Source organism: Rhodamnia argentea, chromosome 7 (assembly GCF_020921035.1).
Source record: "Rhodamnia argentea isolate NSW1041297 chromosome 7, ASM2092103v1, whole genome shotgun sequence".
NCBI classification, from domain to species: domain Eukaryota; kingdom Viridiplantae; phylum Streptophyta; class Magnoliopsida; order Myrtales; family Myrtaceae; genus Rhodamnia; species Rhodamnia argentea.
The window spans coordinates 18,803,657-18,828,112 of NC_063156.1; the positions used below are offsets into that span (position 1 = coordinate 18,803,657).

General features: G+C 42.2%; 2 protein-coding genes across 2 annotated transcripts; one reads left to right on the plus strand and one right to left on the minus strand.

Moving 5' to 3' along the window:
- Positions 1 to 3,780: 3,780 nt before the first annotated feature.
- LOC115745861 (ABC transporter B family member 1) lies at positions 3,781 to 10,521 on the plus strand. The gene is made up of 10 exons (XM_030681475.2): positions 3,781 to 4,549; positions 4,673 to 4,727; positions 4,841 to 5,016; positions 5,111 to 5,311; positions 5,405 to 5,664; positions 5,741 to 6,057; positions 6,276 to 6,499; positions 7,694 to 8,067; positions 8,197 to 8,911; positions 9,046 to 10,521. The coding sequence occupies exons 1-10, from the start codon at positions 3,986 to 3,988 to the stop codon at positions 10,327 to 10,329; spliced, it is 4,170 nt and encodes a 1,389-aa protein (XP_030537335.1). The 5' UTR covers positions 3,781 to 3,985; the 3' UTR covers positions 10,330 to 10,521.
- A 2,524-nt stretch (positions 10,522 to 13,045) lies between these two features.
- LOC115745862 (histidine--tRNA ligase, chloroplastic/mitochondrial) lies at positions 13,046 to 21,118 on the minus strand. Its single transcript, XM_030681476.2, has 11 exons — positions 20,719 to 21,118; positions 20,542 to 20,637; positions 20,246 to 20,334; positions 19,964 to 20,093; positions 17,886 to 17,978; positions 17,023 to 17,097; positions 16,567 to 16,684; positions 16,066 to 16,208; positions 15,481 to 15,609; positions 13,477 to 13,640; positions 13,046 to 13,400 (listed from the first exon to the last, which is right to left on the minus strand). Exons 1-11 carry the CDS (start codon positions 21,061 to 21,063, stop codon positions 13,262 to 13,264), a joined length of 1,521 nt encoding a protein of 506 aa, XP_030537336.1. The 5' UTR covers positions 21,064 to 21,118; the 3' UTR covers positions 13,046 to 13,261.
- Between the last annotated feature and the right edge of the window lie 3,338 nt (positions 21,119 to 24,456).

Consider the following 24,456-nt stretch of genomic DNA (forward strand, 5'->3'; position numbering starts at 1 on the left):
TCTGCACAATAAAACCCCGTATGACCTTCTCTATGGCAAACCACCTTCCTATTCTCATCTTCGTGTCTCTAGCTCATTATGTTACGCTTCTACCGGTCATCTTCACTTCGAGAAATTTGGCCCTCGATCTCGCCGATGTGTTCTAATCGGTTATCCCACAAACCACAAAGGTTACCGTCTCTTTGACCTCCAAGACCAAACAACTTTTACCGGTCGCAACGTCATTTTCTATGGATAAGATTTTCCTTTCCGTCAAACCATGGAACATACCATAATAAAAAAGACTCCGGTAATTCCATTACCCATACCTGACCTTGGTGGAACATCCATCCCGGTACTTATATTGACCTCACCTTCTCGGCCTCCTGCGCCCACGGCCGCACCATTACCCACCGAACCCGAAACCGTGCCTTGGCCATCTCGGTAACGCCATCCACCCGGATATCTTCGAGACTACCACCACATTATTGTGGCCTCCGATCAATCCTCTTCGAACTCTAAGATAACTAAATCAGGTACTCTTTATCCCTTATCCAAAGGTTTATCATACTCGCGATTTTCACCCACTCACCGCACTTTTTTAGCCTCCATATCCTCCGAGCGGGAGGAACCCGAAACTTATGACGCTGCGTGTCAATCTCCCAAGTGGCGGGAGGCAATGTCTTTTGAGATACAGGCCCTTGAACATAATGATACTTGGGAAATTGTTTCTCTTCCTCCTGGAAAACACCCCATCGGATGTAAATGGGTTTACCGAATCAAATATAGCTCTAATGGCACCATCGAGCGCTACAAGGCTCGGCTCGTTGCAAAGGGTTATACTCAAACAGAGGGCATTGATTACCATGGCACCTTTGCGCCCGTTGCTAAAATGGTAACTGTTTGCACTTTATTAGCTCTTGCTTCAATTCGTCATTGGCCTCTTTACCAATTAGATGTGAACAATGCTTTTCTGCATGGTGATCTTGACGAAGAGGTTTACATGGGGTTTCCACCGGGTTTTCATACTAAGGGGGAGAATTTAGTCTGTCGTCTCAAGAAATCACTCTATGGCCTTAAACAAGCATCAAGGCAATGGTTTGCTAAATTCTCTTATGTGCTGCTTGATGTTGGTTTTCAACGGTCCAAGGCGGACTATTCACTTTTTACATTGGTTCGTGGCTCTCTCTTGACCATTGTCCTTGTTTATGTTGATGATTTGGTGATTACATGTGATGATGAAGTTATGATTCAACTTCTCGGGTGATTTCTTGACACACAATTTCGCATTAAGGACTTAGGTACTCTCAACTACTTCTTGGGCATTTGAAGTTTCTCGTTTCAAGTCTGGGATTTTCTTGTCACAAAGGAAATACGCTCTTGACATTTTGTCTAAAGTTGGTCTTCTTGGAGGACATCCCGTTGATACTCCGATGGAACCCAATATACAATTTTCGGACTCCTCTCCAGCGCTTAAGGATCCAGGTTCATATCGATGACTTATTGGTAGATTATTATATCTTACAGTAACTCGTCCAAATTTACTCTTTGCGGTGCTACATCTTAGTTAATTTATGCACTCTCCTCATGAAGACCATTGGAATGCGGCCCTTCGCATTGTGCAGTATCTCAAGCATGATCCTAACACTAGTTTTTTCTTCCCTTCTGATTCTACTCTCAAATTTAATGGTTATATAGATTCTGATTGGGCATCTTGTTCTACATCCCGATAATATGTTTCTAGCTACCGCATGTTTCTTGGTTCTTGTCCCATTTCATAGTGTTCTAAGAAACAAACCACTGTTGCCCGTTCCTCGGCAGAAGCTGAATATTGTGCTATGACGTCTCCCGCATGCGAAATCACATGGCTTTACATGCTTTTCTCGGATCGCCACGTCAACACCGCTCACGCCGATCTTTTATGTGATAATAAAGCGGCCATCCATATCGCCACTAATCTTGTCTTCCACGAACGCACCAAACACATCGAGATTGATTGTCACTTGGTTCGTGAAAAAATTCAAGATAGTACTTTGCATACTCTTCATGTTCCTGGTCACTTCCAACTCGCGGACTTGTTTACGAAACCGCTCACATGTGATTTATTTTGTACTTTTAAGAACAAGTTGTTGACATGTTTACATTCACCAACTTGAGTGAGAGTATTGGTAGATTAGGTTTATACTAAAGGGCGTAATTGTCATTGTATTGTGTTAGCCCTAAACCCTATGCATATATTGTAAATTACTTTAGCAATACAAGTTAAGTTTGCCCAAACTCTACATTAGAACCTAGAATTGGATCTGTTCTCAATTGTTCTAATTTCGGGTTTCAGGTTCTATCTTGAACCATGCTCATCCCTACTCATTATTGTAATGACTGCATTTTTCTGTTAGTTAGTGTTAAATAAGACATGTAACGTGGGTTGACATGGCTTATGTAAGTATGGGTGACGTGACATATTGGATGAACATTCTATGGTATTAACTTTTTTTTTTCTCAACACGTTACTTTATTCTTACGTTTTACCTACCCTAATGTAACTATTTTGCTATTTCTTAAAGGAAAACATATTTGTTTATGACGATGATCTAAATAGTAAAAAGGCTATGTCTTGCCTTTAGAGGACTTTAGGAAGTTTCGACTATTTTCCTAATTATACTCTGTAATAAATGTCTCTATACTATTATCATTTCTAACCTAAAACTTCTATTCGAACACATATTGCAATAAAATTATCGTTATAAAATAATTCCACACCACATTCATCTTATAATATTTGTGGTATCTAACCAAACCTAAGCCCAACAACTAATCATGTTCTATGATGAGATTTGTTCATTTTTACGGTCATATATATTTTGGGGTAAGTATTACTGCAATTTTAAAAAATACTTTAAATTATGAATATTGGTACGAGGTACGATTAACTTGGGTTATTGAGATTATCAACGGCGAGCACAAATTTCGTTTCATTGCCTCATTCTCACTTTCTTTCGATAAAAAGACAAAATTCGAAGGACATAAGATGAATTTATCGTTATACAGACATGATAAATTATTATTCTTAGCAGTCAAACTCACTTGCAATCATATTGTTTGTTCATAATACTTGAGAAGCATATTAACTGTTTTATATTTCGGATGAAAATACCAGCACAGTGCTGATAGAACTAGAAACAGGTCGGCAATAAACTGCTCCACCTGCCAATCCCCAAAAGTCAAGAACAACGGTGGAAAAAAAGGGCTGTTTAGGGATTTTCTTTTTCCTTTTTCTTTTCCTCCACAGAGCAACTGATTGAGTGAAGGTCGCCGGATTTGACGGAGACAGACAGACAGAAAGACGACTATCCATGTATGTGCACGCAGCCAGCCAAGAATTTTCATCAGCAAGCCTTAACTCCCCAACCAAACCACAGCTGATTGATCATTTATCAACTTCTGTCCCGAACCCACAAATTGAAAAGAAGAAGAAGAAGATGAGATCATCAAAAAAAATTTTTTTTCCTTTTTCTGGAAAACCCAGTAAGGAAAAATCATTTTGTTTTCCTATTTTTGGGTTTTTTTTTTTCCCACTTCGAATTTGTAGCCAGTTAATGAAAAAAGAGTCTGCCAACTGCCATAGTCAAAAACCCATCTCCAAGTTTTCAGACACAGGATTGCTTGTCGGGGTCTCTCTCTTCCTCGGCTCCTGCTCATCTCACCACCCGTCACTTTCTGTGTTTTTTTTTTTTACGGAAGAAGCAAAAGACCTCGGAGTGAAAATTAAAGAAACCCCAGAGAGCAAAAAGGAGAGGGGGAGAGAGAGAGAGAGGAGGCAGAAAAAAACAAGCACACCTGATCTAAAATAAAAAAGAAAGCCAGGTCGATCGAGCGGAGTCGCCAGTCAATAAACAAAAGAAGAGGAGAAGGAGGAGGAGGAGAAGGGGGAGTGTTTGCTTTGTCTGTTCAGAAAAGAAGCGATTTTTTCTTTCTTTTTTTTTTCTTTCCTTATTGGGTTTTGCAAATGTCACAAGATTCTTCTCCTCAGGAGGAGATAAAGGCCGCGATTGAGCAGTGGCGATGGTCAGAAATGCAAGGCCTTGAGCTCCTCTCTGCCTCCTCTCCTTCTCACTCTCCCCTCTCCCAACACCCTCCGACAGACCCCAGTTCGACACTCGAATCGGCTTCCACCCGACAGGGCGTGCCTAAGAAGGCCGAAGAAATGGATGCCGCCGATACGACTACTAGCAGTACCGGCGATGGTGCTGGTGCTAGCGCTAGCGCTAGTGCCGCCACTGTTACTGCTTCTTCTGCGTCGTTATCATCTGAGCACAGAAAGGGTGGCGGCGGCAGCAGTATCGGCGGTGGGAACAGCGAGGAGAAGCCGAAAGATGTTCCTGCAGTTGGGTTCGGCGAGCTGTTCAGATTCGCGGATGGGTTGGATTATGTGCTGATGGGGATTGGGTCTCTGGGTGCGCTCGTACATGGGTGTTCTCTGCCTCTCTTCTTGAGGTTCTTCGCCGATCTCGTCAATTCCTTCGGGTCCAATGCCCACGACATGGATAAGATGATGCAGGAAGTCTTGAAGGTAATGCCCTCAAAACGAAATATAAAAAAATAAAAAAGAAACATAGGACTTTCAGTTTCACACCTATTATCTGCAAATCGTCACAGTCACTGATCTTCTTGTGCTTGTGAAAACACTCGGCAGTACGCATTTTACTTTCTGGTGGTGGGTGCTGCAATATGGGCTTCTTCATGGGCAGGTTTTGACTCTCTCTCTCTCTCTCTCTCTCTCCACCGTTATGGTTTCTTCTCTTACATGGGCTTTCTTGAAATGGGATTCTTGAACTGGAGATGATGTAATTTATGGTTGCAGAGATATCATGCTGGATGTGGACAGGGGAGAGGCAATCGACGAAGATGAGGATCAAGTATCTGGAAGCTGCCCTCAACCAGGACATACCGTACTTCGACACGGAGGTTCGCACCTCCGACGTCGTCTATGCCATCAACACCGATGCCGTCCTCGTCCAGGACGCCATTAGCGAGAAGGTCTGAGGCCCACAACAGCAACACGTTCTCCATTCTTCTTGTTGCGCATGAAATTCATTCCCTCATCTTCTTGTTTCGGTATCTTGTGCTGCAGCTGGGGAATTTCCTACATTACATGGGGACGTTCGCGTCCGGCTTTGTGGTGGGATTCACGGCCGTGTGGCAGCTGGCCCTGGTCACTCTCGCCGTGGTCCCTCTAATCGCCATCATTGGCGGGATCCACGCCACTACTCTGGCCAAGCTCTCCGCCAAGAGCCAAGATGCTCTCTCGCAAGCTGGGAATACTGTCGAACAGGTAGAGATCATTCCTTCTCCCCCCCTCTCCCTCCTGTTTGGTTTTTGGTTCTTAAGCCTCGCTGATTTTGATGGTGGCTGAGGATGTTAACAGACGGTGGTACAAATACGAGTCGTTTCGGCTTTCGTGGGGGAGTCGAGAGCACTCCAAGCGTATTCCTCTGCTCTGAGGATAGCGCAGAGGATCGGCTATCGAACCGGGTTTGCCAAAGGAATGGGTTTGGGCGCCACCTACTTCGTCGTCTTCTGCTGCTACGCCCTCCTTCTCTGGTACGGTGGTTACCTCGTCCGCCACCACTTCACCAACGGCGGCCTTGCCATATCCACCATGTTCGCTGTCATGATCGGCGGCCTGTAAGTGTCCCTGGCTCTGTTATCTAGGAAGAAATGTCTTTCGGGTCTCTTGCTGATTCTTTGTTTATTTGGGCAGTGCATTGGGGCAATCGTTGCCAAGCATGGGGGCATTTGCGAAGGCTAGGGTTGCTGCTGCAAAGATTTTCCAAATAATCGACCACAAGCCGAGCATCGACAGGAATGGTGAGTCGGGTTTGGAGCTTGACTCGGTGACGGGACTGGTAGAGCTGAAGAAGGTGGATTTCTCATACCCTTCGAGAGCTGATGTTCGGATCCTCAATGACTTCTCTCTCACCGTGCCTGCTGGGAAGACAATAGCTTTGGTTGGCAGCAGCGGGTCTGGGAAAAGCACAGTTGTTTCACTGATTGAGAGATTTTATGATCCCACTTCCGGTAATTTCTTGAAAACCTTAACGGATTGCATTTCTAGTGAAAAAATTTAATCACTGAAGATGTTTGATGGTTGATGTGTAATCCCATTGAAGATGGTTTCTGTTCTCAGCGTGAGTTGATTTATGCATGGTTAAAGAGAGTAATGTCAAGGTGTTATGCTCTGTCGAAAAGAAAAGAAACTGTTTTGGTGTTAATCAAGGTGAGTGAATGTGTTTCAGGGCAAGTAATGCTAGATGGGCATGACATAAAGACACTGAAGTTGAGATGGCTGAGGGAGCAAATAGGGCTTGTGAGCCAAGAACCGGCTCTTTTCGCGACCACCATCAAAGAGAACATCTTGTTAGGCCGGCCCAACGCAAGCCTGGTCGAGATCGAAGAAGCGGCCAGAGTTGCCAATGCGCATTCTTTCATCGTCAAGCTCCCAGATGGCTTCGATACACAGGTTAGCAAATTATGCAGTATATCAATTGGTTCTGTTGCACTCTCTTTCTATGCTGTATTGGGAAGCCTTTGCTTTCCTCTTTCCTGTTTGAAAGTTTAGTGTGCAAATTGCTTTATAAGATCATGATTTCTTTAATTAATCTGCCTCTTAATCAAGAGACTGTGGGGGTCGTCATATTGATGATGTTGGTGATTTATAGGCATTTGATAATCTGTCTTCATGTCAGTTTAGGGAGGTGGAGGAGCTGGTGAAGTTGATCATTCCTAAAGCAAGCACTTAATCATGGATTTTGACTGGGAAGGGTCCACTTTCTTTGGTGGACTTCTTAGAGAGAACTCATAATTGCTCAATTTTAAATTTACCCATTCATTTGGTCAACATCCAGGACCCATGATTTCATTTCATTTTAAAATAGAGGTCGGTCTTGTTATGCAATTATAAAGAAGGTAACATGCTTCAGTCAACAGTGCATGTGCAGATATAGACAAAAGGTCTTTATAGATTAGGCAGGAACTGAGTATTAAAGAAACGATTGAGGATGGAAAACAATGAGAATAGAAGAGATAATTCCAGGAAGAGTGCAGTGGGAAACCAGGACAAAAAGCACATGAAGGGCACGTACAAAGATGAACAACTTCACATGAATTGGTGCATAGCGAGGTGTATTCGTTCTATAAGGACGGTTACGTTTTGAGAGGGGGAAAAAGAGGAGAATTTTGCCCTACCAGCAGGGATAAAATATTGAATGACCTTGGTAGTGAAGATGAAGTAATTTTTTTGGACGAAAAAAGGGAGCAATAAAGCAGAGAGAAATAGGGGTCAAAGTGTAGAGTCAAGCGAAGTAAAATGCGGAATAGGTTTCGACTATAGAAATGGGCTGAATGATGCTAAATTACTCTCAATGGAATTGCAATAGCAAAGCATTCTAGGACTGATTGCAAAGTATGGAGTATCGCGAATTATACAACCAAGTCCGAGAGGAAAAAGATAAAATGATAAGTTAAGAGGGGGGTTGCCATAAACTGTAACATAAAGACTGAATGTTAGTTGATATCGCATATCTTATCTGGTTGGTTCCAGATGGACACATTATCACTTGAATGTGGTTTCTGTACTTCCTGTTCTTAGGAATTTTGTTCTGAAAATAAAGAGACAAGATTACCAAAAACTGAGTAGTAATCTCTTAAATGACAGGTTGGGGAGAGAGGGCTACAGCTCTCAGGAGGGCAGAAGCAGAGGATAGCCATAGCAAGAGCGATGCTGAAAAACCCAGCAATATTACTCCTAGATGAGGCTACAAGTGCATTGGACTCGGAGTCAGAGAAGCTTGTGCAGGAAGCCCTTGATAGGTTCATGATTGGAAGGACGACCCTTGTGATTGCCCATCGCCTCTCCACCATTCGCAAGGCTGACCTTGTAGCTGTACTTCAGCAAGGAAGTGTCACTGAACTCGGAACCCATGATGAGCTCTTTGCGAAAGGAGAAAACGGAGTTTATGCCAAACTTATCCGAATGCAGGAGATGGCACATGAAACCGCCCTCAACAATGCAAGAAAGAGCAGTGCAAGGTAAATTTCACTTCTAGTAGTTGTAGTAGTCCTCCAATCATTCCCTTAAAACTTCTGTTCTTAGAGTGTTGCCTCTTGAGAACTTAAAGATGTCTTTTCAGACCATCAAACATAATTTTTCTGTTGCAGGCCCTCCAGTGCAAGAAACTCCGTGAGCTCCCCCATTATTGCACGGAATTCATCATATGGAAGATCACCATATTCTCGTCGCCTATCGGACTTCTCAACCTCTGATTTCAGTCTTTCTCTTGATGCGTCTTACCCAAATTATAGGCTTGAGAAGCTTGCTTTTAAGGAGCAAGCCAGTTCCTTTTGGCGTCTTGCTAAAATGAATTCCCCTGAATGGGTTTATGCTTTAGTTGGGTCCATAGGCTCTGTCGTCTGCGGCTCTCTCAGTGCCTTCTTTGCTTATGTTCTAAGTGCTGTCATGAGTGTCTACTACAACCCGGACCATGCTTATATGATTAGGGAGATCGCAAAGTACTGCTATCTACTGATTGGTCTTTCATCGGCTGCGCTTCTCTTCAACACCCTGCAACATTTCTTTTGGGATATTGTTGGGGAGAACCTCACTAAACGGGTGAGGGAGAAAATGCTGGCAGCGGTGCTAAAGAATGAAATGGCATGGTTTGATCAGGAGGAAAATGAGAGTGCAAGGATTGCAGCAAGGCTTTCTCTTGATGCCAATAATGTCAGGTCGGCGATTGGAGACCGTATATCAGTGATTGTGCAGAACACAGCCCTCATGCTTGTTGCCTGCACTGCAGGATTTGTCCTGCAGTGGCGCCTTGCACTCGTCCTCATTGCTGTCTTTCCAGTGGTCGTTGCAGCTACTGTTTTGCAGGTTAGTGTTTTCCTAATCGATGTCATTAGTGAATTTTGGTATGTCTAGTGGCATGCTCTGAGAATGTGCCTCAGTACCCTTAAATTTTTGCAATTATTCCCCCTTATTTTTTCCTGTTTCTTCACTTCTGACAGAAAATGTTCATGAACGGCTTTTCCGGAGACCTTGAAGCTTCCCATGCTAAGGCCACACAACTAGCTGGCGAAGCCATAGCCAATGTAAGGACAGTCGCGGCCTTCAATTCTGAAGCGCAAATTGTGGGTCTTTTCTCCTTCAACCTTCAAACTCCGCTTCGGCGCTGTTTCTGGAAGGGACAGATCGCTGGAAGTGGATATGGGGTGGCCCAGTTTGCACTCTATGCTTCATATGCTCTTGGCCTTTGGTATGCTTCATGGCTTGTGAAACATGGGATCTCTGATTTTTCCAAGACGATCCGTGTCTTCATGGTCCTTATGGTCTCTGCCAATGGAGCTGCAGAAACATTAACTCTTGCTCCTGACTTCATCAAGGGTGGTCGAGCCATGAGATCGGTATTTGAACTGCTTGACCGGAAAACTGAGATTGAACCTGATGATCCAGATGCCACGCCAGTCCCGGATCATCTCCGCGGGGAAGTCGAGTTCAAGCATGTGGATTTCTCCTATCCATCCCGTCCTGATGTGCCTATCTTCCGTGACTTGACTTTCCGGGCCCGTGCGGGAAAGACCCTTGCGCTCGTAGGCCCTAGTGGATGTGGCAAGAGCTCGGTCATTGCACTGATCGAGAGGTTCTATGAGCCAAGCTCTGGGCGGGTCATGATTGATGGCAAGGACATTCGGAAGTACAATCTCAAGTCCCTAAGGCGGCACATTGCGATGGTTCCTCAGGAGCCATGCCTATTTGCTACCACCATATACGAGAACATTGCATATGGGCATGAATCAGCCAATGAGGCCGAGATTGTGGAGGCTGCGACCCTAGCCAATGCCCACAAGTTCATATCAGGGCTTCCTGAAGGGTACAAGACGTTCGTCGGTGAGAGAGGAGTCCAACTCTCCGGAGGACAGAAGCAGAGGATAGCCATTGCTCGAGCGCTCGTGGGAAAAGCGGACATATTGCTGCTCGATGAGGCGACCAGCGCGCTTGATGCCGAGTCAGAGAGATCTGTCCAGGAGGCTTTGGACCGTGCTTGTGCTGGGAGGACGACCATCGTGGTGGCCCACCGGCTGTCGACCATCAGGAACGCCCATGTCATTGCGGTGATCGATGATGGGAAAGTGGCAGAGCAAGGTTCGCATTCGCATCTTCTGAAAAACTATCCGGATGGGTGCTATGCAAGGATGATACAGCTACAGAGATTCACTCACAGTGAGGTGATTGGAATGACGTCTGGCTCGAACTCTTCGAGGCCGAAGGAAGACGGGGAAAGAGAGGGCTGATGAGTTTTGATACCCAAGGGGAATTTCTTTATACCCCACCATATGTTTTTGGAACTCTTTTTTGTTTTTTGGGGTTGATCACGTATAGTATAGGGATGTGTATTATTATCTAGTTGTTCTCAGCTATATAATGTTTTCTCACCAAAATCTGAAACATGCTCTCTATAAATGACCATGTGTGAGCTTCTTCAAGCTTCTTTGGATCAAAAGTAGCCAAACTTGCAATTTGCACAACAAGAAGGAAGTCAATGGACACATTAAGATAATCTGAGAACGGGAAGTCGCCATTTTTCTTGATTCTCGGCATGACCTTGCTCTAGTTTTATCGTTGAAGGCGGTTCCCTTTGGCCCAATCGTGCAAATTCTTTCCTGTGAACAGAATGACACAAACACATTGCGATCTGCACATATGGAAGATCGAAGTAGGTGTAAATTCCGGATCCTATCTGAACAAGATCGCCCAGCATGCAATTACCGACGACGAACTCGAATGATGGGGCCTCGTGGGGAGCAGAATAATTGAGGTGGTTGCACATGTGTGTCCGTGGATAGTCTTGACGACAAAGATGGCGACACTGAAAGTGAGAGGGAACAACAAAGGAATGAGGACAAGGAAGGGGCTCACACAAAGGGAGAGTCCATGCACACTACACATCACAACACGGCCAGTGGCATTGTGTTTAAGCCTGTGGTGGACAAAGCGTGAGAGAGAGATGGAGAAAAGAACCAAGAGAAAATGACAGGTTAAGAAGAACTTAAGATGATGGCATTGCTGTGGTCCCTTTATTGTTTTCTTGCTCTTTTCTTCTTTTCCTTTATGATTCACTTGGCTTTCTGAGAGCTGAGAATTATGAGGTTTCAGTTGGGGGAGGGGGGGGAGGGGAAATTTCTTGCCCGAACCGGGGTTTCATCAGCTAAAATTGTCGCATGGACCTTAATCCGATGTGACTAAATGCATTGCAACCGTTGATTTTGTGGAACTCACTTGTGCAGCCGAAAAAACCCAATGATTGAGAGTTATTTGGTCCGTTCGATTGAACGTGGCATCATAATAAAAACAGCGGTATAGACAAAGAATGTATGAAACAATATAAATCGATTGTCATCCTCGTAACATTTTCTTTTTTGGCTACTCACTGAGATTATGTGATTTGTGGTAGGGAAAAGAGTATCATTTTCCCTTTTTGCGGGTGCGATCCAGGACCCGCAATGTAAAGCTGCTAAGGAAGCAATGCTCTTTTTTTTTTTAACTATGTTCCACCACGCCTGTTGTGACATTCATCAGGCGTGGTCGGACCAGTCCTTTCGTTTTCAATGAGCAACTGAGAAGAAAAAGCAAAAATTCCTACTGACGATGGAAGGATGGCATTTATTGTTTGGCCCATATGTCTTGTGATCCAATACCATCTGAAATAATCATTATATGAAACCGTCATGCGGCCCACGTGATCAACGGTCTAGATAACTCTGTAATATTTTTTTTTTTATACCAACATTATGCGATTAACGGGTTGTGATGGTTGGTAAAATCCTATGTAGGGAAGCCCGGTCGTGGCAGGAATATATGCACGTAGACTATGATGTTCCATTAATAATGGTTTGGATAGATTGCGGATCTACGGGCGCTGGATGAAAGCCGCATATCTAAATCCCGTATCACGTGCTTTGAACGTGACGGTTACTTTTCCTTTTCCATTTTAATGACCATCTTGTCCAAGGGTAAGGACCATTTGTCCCCCACAATAGCTAAAAACCACATCTTTTGTTGTGCAGTAGCCAATGCACCGTCCAATCCTTTCTCTCTTCTTTTTTCAGACATGGTTCGACTCTCTCTTCTTGTCGATGATGAGTCGTTGATGGTGCAGAGCTCGCTCTGAAACATGGTCTTGAGCTCCATCGGAGTCGAGCTCGTGCATGAAGGAAATAAATAGGCGGGAGAGGATATGGATCCGAGTGGAAATGACTTGCCCGTAGCAATGGAGTGGAGGAGGTCGCAGTGTTCGGCGGCATTGACTTCGATGCAACGAAGAAGACCGAGGGAGGGGGAGAAAGAAATTAGGATTTAGTACATATCTTTTGGAGTTCTTGTGGTACTAGAAAATAAAGATTTCTGACTAAATGACGGGCGTAATACGACCTAATTATTAGAAAATTTTGGAAGTGACGGATACTAAAGATTACAAAGAGATCATTCCAATTCAGATTGTATACGTTTCCTGACTAGCTAGCGGGAGCACTAAGATATCCTAATGGTGCTTTCATTCTACCTCTACTAGTCATTTGCATCATCAAATTCTTTTAATAAGGACCAAATAAGATGCCGATTGTGACAAATATAAAAGAGGAGGTGGCTTATGTACTGCAAAACACGAAAGGATGAGAAATTCGAATAGAAGAGCAAAGATCGAATCGAGCGATCTCACTGCGTTAAAAATTAGAGGAGCCGCTATATTAATTTAGAGATGTTCTAGCTGATCACAAAAGGATGTAAAGCAGAATAGAAATCGAATATCAATACCACCACATAAAAATATCGAATCAGAACTTTCTGTTAAATCAGCACTTCCTATCTCTCCCCGGCAAGCCCAATAAATGATTAAGATCGACACTGATAGAATCAAGAAGGCTCAGAGAGTTAAAAAATTTTCGGACTTAAAAGAATTGTGGACAGCCCTCGAACCTAATCCCAGCAAGAATAGGTTCTGATTTATCTGGCTGAAAGCAACCGACAGAGAATTTATGATTTGTATGTGCCTCAAAATGGGTATTGAAATACAAAATAATACACTGCAAAATTGACTGGCCGTCTCTGTTCTAAACCATCTTAAGTTTACAAAGAACAAAAATTTCAGGGAGATAAATAAATGGACAAAGGTTGAAACCTACAACTGACTGGCTACAAAAAACCCTGAATAGGAAATCAGATTAATGTTTACTCCAGCTCAACCAACTTGACTTCATATTGCTCACCGGACGAGAGGATTTTCACACTAACCATACCCTTTTGCCACTCGTCGAGCCCCACCAATATCAACCGCTGCGCATTTATTCGAGCTGCCCGCTTGAACACCCTTCACCGACACAAGGAATGATCAGAAGCAACAAACAATAACCTGTACATTTGTTAGAAAACTGGAAATTACATACCATTTAAGGGGTTTGCCCTCCAAAACCAAGTCAACACTTTGACCTTTCTCCCTGAGTTTGGTGGCAACAGCAGCAGCAGCTCCTTGAAGATCACTGTCCAGGGCACATACTATGTTCTCTACTTGATGGTCTAGCTTCGGCAGGAGTCCTTTCTCCTTTAACAACTGCCAAAGATGGGGAAGCTCTTCATGAATCATGCAAAATTGGAGAATAACATTTCAAAGATTACCTAGGCGGACTACTCTAGCACCTTTTTCTTTCCTTTCATGGGACATTTAAGCATGTAGACACCAGCAAAGCACATAAAATCATGTCCATATGTATATATCAGCAAACCACATAAATTTTTATGCACGTGCGTACCCGATTAACCCAGTCATGAGACTCACCACATGAAGCTCAAACAGCTTGACTGATGTAATTAGCTTATACTTGACAGGGAGAAAGCTGAAAGTCCATATAAGTAACGGCACAGATAAACGAATACCTACAACTAGAATATACGCCGCACAAAGCTGGAAGATGGTAAGCAAACGGATTACTAGCTGCGCAAAGCTAAAAACAGAACCACCAGTTACGAAGCCTTGTTATCGACAGGAAAATGCACTAAGAAAATAAACTTCTTTGATGATCAATCGATTATGCTCTATGTTACACCGACATGGGACACGACACGCGACACGACACGACACGCCGACACGTGAATTCTCAAAAACTAGAGAATTCCGACACGCTGGGACACGTTGTATATTATATGTATATTTATATATATATACACAATAAATTATTATTTTTATGATTTCAATAATAATAATATCATGATGCCGAAACTGTTATTAATCTCCTTCCTAGAAATGCATGTGAAAAATTCAACTACATTTCATTCCAATAATACACGGCCATCAATGTTGAATAAGCGTACCGGTCAAAAAACTGATTATAGTGTTCATTCATGTCCTTGGAATGTATTCCAAGGACATGAATGAAACTGATCAATCTCTATATAAGCAAAGGGACTGAAAGAGACAAAAAGTGTCATCAATAGGACGAGCATTTAGAGTAAATGCATCCACGCCACAAACTATTTCAAAGTAAGAAAAAAAATGTATTTTGCACTTTACATGCCTCTGGTCACTACTAAGAAGCAGTAAGTGGAAACGGAAGAAGGGGAGGGATATGGTAGCTTCAATCATTAGACAAACTTTCCATGAACTATGGAAATTAATTCAATTACATAAGCTTGTTTCAATAACAAACAGAACAGCAAATCATAGAAACCGTTAACGAACAGCATAAGCTTGACAAAATCAGCAGAATCGAGATCACCAAATCAGCATAAGCTTGACGAAATGTCAACAAATCAGCAGAATCGCAACAAGAATCACAACAATAAAGGAAACACAGCAAGTTCAGAGGCATCGGCCTTTCTTCTTCGTGTACAGAGCAACAGAGACAGCATCGGTGATACCTAGACGAGGATGGGATGCGAGCCGAGGCGAGACGAAGCGGCGACCTGAGGGCTTGAGGTGAGCGAGAACTAAAAGGCGAGCTAAGGCTGGCGAGAGGAGGGGGAGTTGAGGTGAGGCGTCGAGAGGCGAGTCGCGAGGGCCACGAGAGGCGAGTCGCGAGCTGAGGTGGGGTGGCAAGAGGCGAGTCGCGAGCTGAGGTGGGGGGCGGGAGGCGAGTCGCGGGAGGAGGCGAGTCGCAATACAGTCTACAGAACCGAGAAATGAGAATGCAAGGGAGAGGAGAGAAAGCGACACTCAGAAGTAGGAAAGAAATTAGGTCAAAAATGAAAGTCTTCGTCTGACTTTACCGCTTTACCCCTTTACCCCTCGCGTGTCTGGCGGTGTCCCGCTGTGTCGGACACGTGTCCGTGTCCGACACGGCAAATTTTTTTAAATTTGCGTGTCCATGTAACGTAGATTATGCTTCCATGCATATAAGAACTTGCACGTAAATAAACCATTATCGATGGAAGTTTCAAAGTATCCAGGAACATACTTCCACTATGACAGCATCACCAAATCCAAAGCCACAAGCTGGAAGATCATCACCACCAAAAGTAGAGAGTAATTTGTCATATCGCCCGCCGCCGCATATGGCTCGCAACTTTCCTTCTCGATCGAAACCCTGGGAAAGATTGTCCGTTAAAAAAATGAAAGAGACGCCTGATTATTAACATCAAACTTATCATTGATTTGGCAAGGAATGAAGTATTCTACAAGCATGCTTTACATGGGTATTAACCCCAGGTACATAAATTATCTGCACACCAACTGCATATTTGCCTTGTTTTTCCCAGGTAAGTTTCACATGATCTAACCATATATGCACTAAATGAGCAGCATTTGCAATAGCAGCACTAATGAATTCATATAGCTAACCTTAGAACAGTGCATTTCCTATCATGGATATGGTGACGATAGGACACTCATGCACAAATCCCACAAGGCAAGTACAGCATGACCTTTAAAACATCATGAGGGGAAAAACATAGACCACAAATGGAACAGGTATGTGAAACTACAATTGTCCCCAAATTCTCCTTTTCATGTCATGTTAAAAGGTATCACGAATAGTCCTCACCTCAAATACGATGCCAGTGTAGTAGGCAAGCCCTCGAACAACAGATGCATCAAACTGAATCCACTCTGAATAACCAAACTTTTCAGCAAGGGAGAATAATTGTCTCAGATCGGAAATTGCTTCCCCTGAATCTCCGAGAATCTCTACATCCAGAGAAACATAGTGTTCCGAATCCGATTTAGACAATGCTTCAATGATGATTAATGATATCGTCATCGAGTTTCCTTGGAAACAAGGCATATGGATCTCACAAACCTTGCGCAAAGAGATTTGAGTAGCATGTAGAATTCTTAAATTGTTAAGATCTTCAATGAGGCTGTCCTACTAGATAAATGATAGAAAATGGGTAGGAAAAGCTTCAAAAGGACAGGTTCTAAGAAAACATGCCCTCATGTATGAAAACTTAACCTCATCACAAACTATTACAGGAATTATTTTGCAAATGCTAGTTATTTGGTTATAGCTATGTGAACATCTAAAAACTTCCCAGGGGAAACTGACCTTCCAACTTTTCCAGTGACTTTATGGAGAGCACCTGGAGAAGGTCCTCAACTGCTACCTCAGACATCCCAGCGTGCTTCAAATCTTTCTTGATCTCCTCTACTGGAATTTTACCAATCTGCTTCCATGGCAATAATGCCCAAGAGGAAGATAATGAAATAAATTGTTCAGTCAAATTTTATAATGTATTAAAGAATAATGCATCTAATGTTCGCCAGTGATCTTTGCTTTTCCTATCATATAATGCAAAATCATAAATCACACCAGACAATGTAGTATGAACTCTTTTCCATTTTTCCATCCATGATCCTGTTGCTTCTATATCTGGTATCCAGATTCATTCTCTATACATGAGGACAGAATGAAGACTACCACATTGAAGCACGTAAAAGTAAAGGAACCAGAAGAAACTTGTTAGCATATCAAGTTCTAACACAAGGAGTAAATAGGACTAACCTTGTCTATGATTACACAAACCCTTCCAAATGAATCTTCTGGAACAGAATAGGACATCAAAACTTCTTGTAGAACCTGATCAAACCACCGAAAATTATGGAAGTATTAAGACCCATTCACAATTCCTCGAATCATGGGCATGCAACAAATTGACCATGCAATGGCTGAAATAAGCTTCCACAGAGAACCTCGTATTATAGGGTCATACAAAAGTAGAAATACAGAAGTGTGGCCTCAACAACCAATCACAATAGCACAAAGCTCCACCAAAACGGCGATGGTGATAACCACGAGAACAATGACCAAAGTCAACCAGATAGGAATATGATCCCAACATCTAAATCTAACAAAATCAAAACTGACCATATTCCATCAACTGATTATGAAGTCATATTTCAGATTACTGAAGAGGGCAGCACTATCAGAGTCAAATGAATAGCAACGTACTGAATCTAGTGTGGGTTCCATTGTGTCCATGGTTACATCTTAAAGGATGAGGTCCTCTCTATGCACCGAAGCCCCTTACTCCATTTAATCAATGCTTTTAGCAATTTGTACAAATCACATTCTTTGGCTCTACACATGAATTATCTAGTAAAAGGTCTTTCACAATGGGATCTACCTATCCACTTCAGGGATTCATCACTTCTCCTAGAATTTCCACGCTTCAAATAACCCTCTGAGGTAAAGTTCTACAACCATGTTTGAAGGAAAAGTAGAAGTCTAATGCACTTAAAATTAAGAAACAGTCTTGCAATTGGTTGACCCAGATAAACTAAGAACCGAGAAAAATTAAACCATGCCAGAACAAGTGCATCAAGGTAAGCTCAAAGAGTCTTTATGGATAAAACAAATATGCATACCTTTCGACTGGAGACCTTAAATCCAACGTCAGATGCAGTAACTCCAATTCGCTTAAAGAAGGAGATAGTTGAAGATATAAGTTCTGCTTCAGCCTAGTGAACAAAGATCATAAGGAAAAGTTTCAAGAAAAGTTAATTGAGATACAACTGCATCCAACGTATTGAAATAAAGTAGATAATGGTGATTTTATTAGAACAATCACTAATCAATCTACAAGAAACAAAGAGAAGAAAAAGAAGAAAGTTGTCTGTCACAGACAACGGGGGAAGACAGTTTCTTTCATTAGAGCCAAGGGAATGTTTACCCCCTCATTTCTTTCTTTCTATGCTGTTCCTTATATTGAATATCATTATGGGAGGCTTTGAGTCTTCTGTGTTACATATATCTTGGGATATTCTTCTAGTGGGGGCGAGGAAGATGATAGGAAAAGAAGCGAAGCCATGAGGAGGTTCTTAGTTATTATTATGGAATGAAATCACTACTTGGGACCAAAGTTTCCCTTCTCAAGAAGCAAATTAACAGTTGAATTGTTGAAGAGACTTCAAACCCCAAATTTTCTTTTTTTGTGCTAAACTAAAAGGACGGGGGGAAGGGCGACCAAAGTGGCTACTCCTGCATGTTCCCACGACATTCCCACATCCACTATTCAATTTTCAAATTTAAAACTGCGGAGAGGTCGCCACTCACAACCTTTGATATGATGCAGGCGATTCTCAACATCATAGTCCCTTTGAGGTCGTAGAGACCCTAAACCCATTTACCAAAGTGAGATGCACACACTACTACCGTAAGCAAATTTGAACTCGTCATCTAGCATTGGAGAATATACATAATTAGATTTATGTTTCCCTAATCACTATTTGGACTTCATATAGAAAGTAAAAATAGAGAAAAAGCAAGAGATTATATGAAGTTAGAGCAAAAGGAGTATATAGCAAAACAAAAGGTCCATTTCATCTACAGAAAAGAGCCGTTGGAAGACATTCTTCCTTCTGTTGTTTGGCATCACTAAGGAAAATAAGTGCATACAAAATGTTCTCATGTCAACAAAGTTCACAATTAAATTCTGAAAACTGATTTATTCTTCTAAAAGGAGGAGATCGTTCACCACATTCACTTTGGCCTCTACTGACATCATCTACGTTCTCGGCTGTCTGGACTTGGATCTCAATTCTGAGTTCTGGTCTTTTGAGATCCAAGTCCTCAAGTCGAACCAAAATCCTCAAAGCCCACCTAGAACCCAAAGCCTAGGCCCAGCTCTCTTGCCAGAACCTTGATAGTGGGAGTCCAAACCCAGCTACAGGGAGCTCTCACCTGGGTTCCCCTCCTGTAGACCAAGGTTCTAGACACACAGACCAAGTTGTGGTCCTAGTTTTGGTGGCTGATGGTTGCAGGTGCAGAAGCTATGGAGCTCAGGCTGAGCTCCACGGAGCCTAGACTTCCCCCCTTTGTAAAAAGATTGTGTATGGGCTTCCCATTAGTAAGTGCTGGAAAATTATTCACATCATGTTTAACAGTACATCCAAACACAAGTTCAATTTTCTTGAAAACAACTTGTCTAGAAAGTATCTTCCAACCTCAAATTTTCCATGAAAAGAACAAAGCCTAAACCAACAGCCTATCACTGTACAAGTAAGCTACAGTTCTTCTCCAAAATCATTGCCAAAATTATAACCGTAAAAAGATTAATACCAATATCACCAATCAACGCTATCCAACTCTATATCTTTTGAAGCATGTGGTAGACATGGATCACCTTCCTCATCCTACACAACAAACATTGAATGAAATCCTCTGTTCTAATTTGGTGTGGTCTAGATAAATAACTAGGTTATGGAAAGAGCCATATTGTTGTCTAAGTTTGGACAGGCTTTCTTTCGCCTCACTATTGTGGGTTTGTCTTCCTTTTAGTAGTTATTCTTGCATTTGCTTTGAAAACCAACTTTTACTATTTCACATGATCTTCAGCGATACCATGATCTGGATAAGAGATTTTACTATTGCTTGCAATTTTACCAACCATGTCCAGAACAGTAAGGTAGATGGTCAAGTTGATACAGAGGTTAGCAGGACTTACTGTAACCTCAGGTACTCCGATGATGTCCATATTCCATTGATAATGCTCACGACGGCGACCCCTAGTCATTCTCTCATATCGCCAACACTGCCCTATGGCAAACCATTTTAGCGGAAGAGGTGCAGATTTTCTGGACAGAGAAAAACATGGAGATCAAATTCTGGCATCTGTACCTGGATACAAAAATCATAACTAGAATAAATGAGCAATGACAGAGGTCCGTGCACTGGTCTGAATAAGATCAAGAATACATAAAATATTTCTCTTTAAATCATGAAGTACCCTTTCTGTATCACCAGCCTCGCAAGAGAAGGGGTGAGCTCGGGCCTCAAGGCGACACGGCGATTCCCTCGATCCTCAAAACAGTATAGCTGCATTAGACACGATTCTTCATTTTCAAAGAGCCATAGTTTAAATATGAAGCTGAATCAGTAGGAAAAACAGAAACTATAAGAAGGGTAGTCCACTTTCAATCCAAACACAGAGTATTAACGAAAACATTATATATTTTTCTTGCAGGGGGGATAAATTCGATCAAGCACAGAACATTTCATCAAAGCAACAACAAAAATACTAACTTGGTCCCTTATCTCCTCCCCAGCTTTTCTGATGAATAACGCTTCCGACTCCAGCACCGGAAAGTCGACCTCCTCGAACCCAAACAGCCGCGAAACCTAATAAACCTCGACAGCATAAAAAAAACAGACATTGACACAGTCTGTCGATTATGCTCAGAGGAAGATTAGAACGCTAACCTCTCTGAAGTTGTGGAAGAGCCAGCTTCGGAGGCGCATGTCCTCAGGAGGGAAGTCCCTGGTACCTTTCGGAGGATTGGCATCGATCTTCTGAACTTCGTCGGCGAACGGCGGAGGAGTCAGGGCACCGGTTCTGCCACCGCGGCTGCTGCCGGGGTCTATCTGGGACGACCCGGTGGAGGGGAGAGAAGAATGGGGTCTAGGGTTGGCGGAGAAGAGGGAGGCATTGAGAGTAGGGCGAGGAGAGAAATGGCGGAAAGATGAGAAATTGATGGGGAAGTATGGTTTGAAGTAGCAATTGAAGCGTGGTTGGACGATGAGGAGTGAGCATGGCTTCGCAGGCATTCTTGGTTCTCTCTGTCTCTGTGAGAAAGAGAGAGGGGATAGAATTGCAGTCAGCTCAGTTTCCTCCCAATTTTTTTTTTTTTTTAAACAAGGAACACGAAGGTAGACCTTTTTTTTTTATTCCAAAACTTTATAAAAGCTTCTCTCCAAATAATTTTCCACGCACCCTAAAAATTTAGATATGTACAAAAAATTATTCTACCTAATAATACTGTTGTTTCTGTTCTTATTCAAGTAAAAAACTTTTAGGGTATGTATGGTAGCACTCCAGAAACATGTATGGTAAAATATTGTTCCAAAAATGTTTCGAAAACACTTTTCAGAAGCAAAATTACTTTTGGGACAAAAATGAGAAAAAAAAAACTTATTTATGGGTTTTGGAACATTTTTTAGAAACAACTCGAGGGCGAGCTTGTGCAAGCTACCACCGCCCACCATCGTCGGCGAGGAGTTGAAGCGGCCGTCGTCGCCTGCTTCTGCTGGCCTTCGCCGCTCACCGCTTGCCGTCGTTGGCCGCCAATTGCAAATCCTTCCTTTTGGTGGAAAAAGTATTTTTTTTTTTGTACTTGCCAAACGCGTTTTTATTCTCGAAAATCGTAACCAGGAACAGAAACACAAAAGAATATTTATGTTCCAAATATATTCCCAGGAACAGAAACGTTACCATACACAGCCTTATATGTTGGTTGTTTATTCACGAGAATCATTTGAGATTCGAGTATTTCAATAAATTTATTTGTCGGGATTCTAATTCGAAAGAATTTTGATAAAGTCCATTTATTTACAATGTCTGTGTAAAGTTTAATAGCTAAACTCCATCTAATATACATCTTTTCAAGTTCATGTCTTTCTTAGGGAGATTCTTTGGTTAAGATTATAAACTCTTTACGGTAATAATTTATGCTTAAGATATGTCAATTAACAAAGATTACTTATAAGGATTAAACTCATTATAAATATCCTATTATGAAAATCAGCTGAGTACAATACTAAGTAAAAGAGAGGAAATGAAATGTGCATAAAAATCGACGTCAGACAACAATTTCTTTTCAATTAATACGGATAATACTGTATCTTCGTGGGAATATGCAGCTTTTGTATTTCGATAACATGGATTTTCACCTTTAGATTTGTGATTTTGATTAATTAGTTTTTTTTGGAGATTATTTCACCAAGTCAATAAATTAGGAGGTGTAATAACCGTTCAAACTTCAAAGTATGAAAATTGTGCGAGCCTAGAACAAATATTAAAATGCATATTGCCAATACCATCTTTTCTATAAGTAAAAACCTTTGGACCTTACTGTAAGGATTTTACCCTTGCCATAAGATCATGGATTATTTCTATTTAGTCCATCCGAAACATGAAATTTTGAAGTTAACCAGCCTATTACCATGACAGAAAAAATACCAAAAAAGTCATATATTGTATTTGTGCCAATTGAGTCTTAAATCTTTTAATTGTGTCAATTGAGTCTTAAACTTTTTAATTGTGCCAATTAAATCTTAAATCGTATCAAATCATTTTTTTTTCTCATGTCAGCAAAAATATTTTTCAAATTAAATGAACAGACCGAGACAGTTTCAAATTTTAAATAAGAGTACAGGACCATCAATCTCGTTATTTCGTAGAAAATTCAAAATATTACTTAATTATTTGCTCATCGATTGGAGTTTGGACGCCGAAATTGTCGGCTCGTGAACTTTAGAGAACACACGAAAGTGCACCCACTAAATGTCCTTTTCAATATTTTACCTCAGTCACGAGGAAATTTTATTTTGGTCCGTTGGAAAAACTTCGAGAAGAAAGAAGCGGTACTTGATTGTAGGGGTGGCAAAACTGAACCAAAAAGCGAACCTAAAAATGGCCCGAATCGAACCGAACTAAAATTTCTTATATTTTTAGTTCGGTTCAATTTTCACTCCAGATAGTATAAAGAACTGCAATTTTTTTCTTGGTTCAGTTTTTTTTGGATTCGGTTCGATTAAGCGAACCGAACCATTTAAAATATGAAGTCAGAGCGCGACATTAATCACCTTCCTCGCTTTTGCTCTTTCGGCTTGCCGGGTGTGTTCTAGGTTTCGTCATCTCCATCACATCTCACTTTGAAGCTTTTTTGCTTCGAGAGGCACTTTCTCGATCCTCTCTCTCTCCTCATTGGCTTCTTACCGTTCGGCGTTGGCCGGTTGAAGGGCGTAGAAGAGAGAAAGAAAGGGGCCTTGTGTCTACCACCAAACGCCACTCATGCTTTGCCCTCTTGCTGGAGCCTCGCTTTCGAGCCTCTCGATCGTCCCGTCCACAAGAGCCGATTCGTGGTTCCGGAGGTTCTTGTTTTCTTTCGTGGCTCGACGTTGGTTCGTCGTGCTCGTCTGCGATTGTCTTGAGGGAAGCTTTTTTGCTTCGAGAGGAACTTTCTTGATACTCTGTCTCAATGGACGAAATTGATGATTACGAACAGTTGAGAATTAGGGATTTTGTGAAAAAGAAGAAGAAGAAGAAGAAGAAGAAGATGGACCAAATTGATTATTACGATTTGTTGAGAATTAGGGGTTTTGTGAAGAAGAAGAAGGTGGGTTTCGGGTGGGGGAGAGGGAAACTAGAGAAGAGAGTGAAGAGAAGGGGGCGGCTTGGGATACAACCGTCCGAGGTGGGGGCTGGTTTCCGCTTGGGATACTTTTGAGCTGCACTGATTTACCGAAAACCGAAGGCCGAACCGAACCAAACCGAACCGAATTGAAAAATTAAGTTCGGTTTAGTTTGGTTCGGAATGTGTTTTGGTTCGGTTTAAGTATATTCTCTAGTGATTTAGTTCGGTTCGATTTTTTAGAAAACCGAATCGAACCGCACTATTGACACCCCTACTTGATTGACCTCGTCCTTCAAGCCTAGTAACCAAAAACGAAGCTCGGATCAAAAGAAAATGCGCCTTCATGACCGATCCTGGGAGTTTTGACACGGAAAATCTCTTTATCGAGAAGAGAATAGGCAAAATAGGACTTTTGATTGAAGAACCATTAAAGAAGATAACAAAGAAGAAGGTACTACCCACTACGGGCATGGCGTGTTTGGTGAGAATCAAACTCTTTGGCGCCGGCGTAAGCCACGATCAGGGGTTCGAAACTCTCCCAACGCGTTTCTCGGACTTAAGTGAGGGCCTCCCTCCAAGTATAGTCATTGTCGGAAAAGGCGAAATTATCAAAAGAAGAAGAAGAAGGTGCTTATGTTGAACGAAATCATGAAATGCAAATATGAAATATTACGGATAAAGTAGAGACTCGTTGGTTGGATACATCCGCATCTATGACAGCACATGGTGGTGAAACCGAATTAAACTATTCTTAACCTACCGTGAGTCGCTTATGCTAGACTTGAGGGTTACGCGAGATCGACTT

Bases quoted from the DNA above. Each gene is read 5' to 3' on its own strand.
- LOC115745861 (XM_030681475.2), top strand. From the start codon at position 3,986: ATGTCACAAGATTCTTCTCCTCAGGAGGAGATAAAGGCCGCGATTGAG. The intron at 5,017-5,110 runs GTCTGAGGCCCA...CTTGTGCTGCAG, and splicing joins AGGACGCCATTAGCGAGAAG to CTGGGGAATTTCCTACATTA. The intron at 8,068-8,196 runs GTAAATTTCACT...TTTCTGTTGCAG, and splicing joins GCAAGAAAGAGCAGTGCAAG to GCCCTCCAGTGCAAGAAACT.
- LOC115745862 (XM_030681476.2), bottom strand. From the start codon at position 21,063: ATGCCTGCGAAGCCATGCTCACTCCTCATCGTCCAACCACGCTTCAAT. The intron at 20,638-20,718 runs GTTAGCGTTCTA...GAGGTTTATTAG, and splicing joins TCTTCCACAACTTCAGAGAG to GTTTCGCGGCTGTTTGGGTT. The intron at 13,641-15,480 runs GTATGTTCCTGG...CATCTTTGGCAG, and splicing joins GTGATGCTGTCATAGTGGAA to TTGTTAAAGGAGAAAGGACT.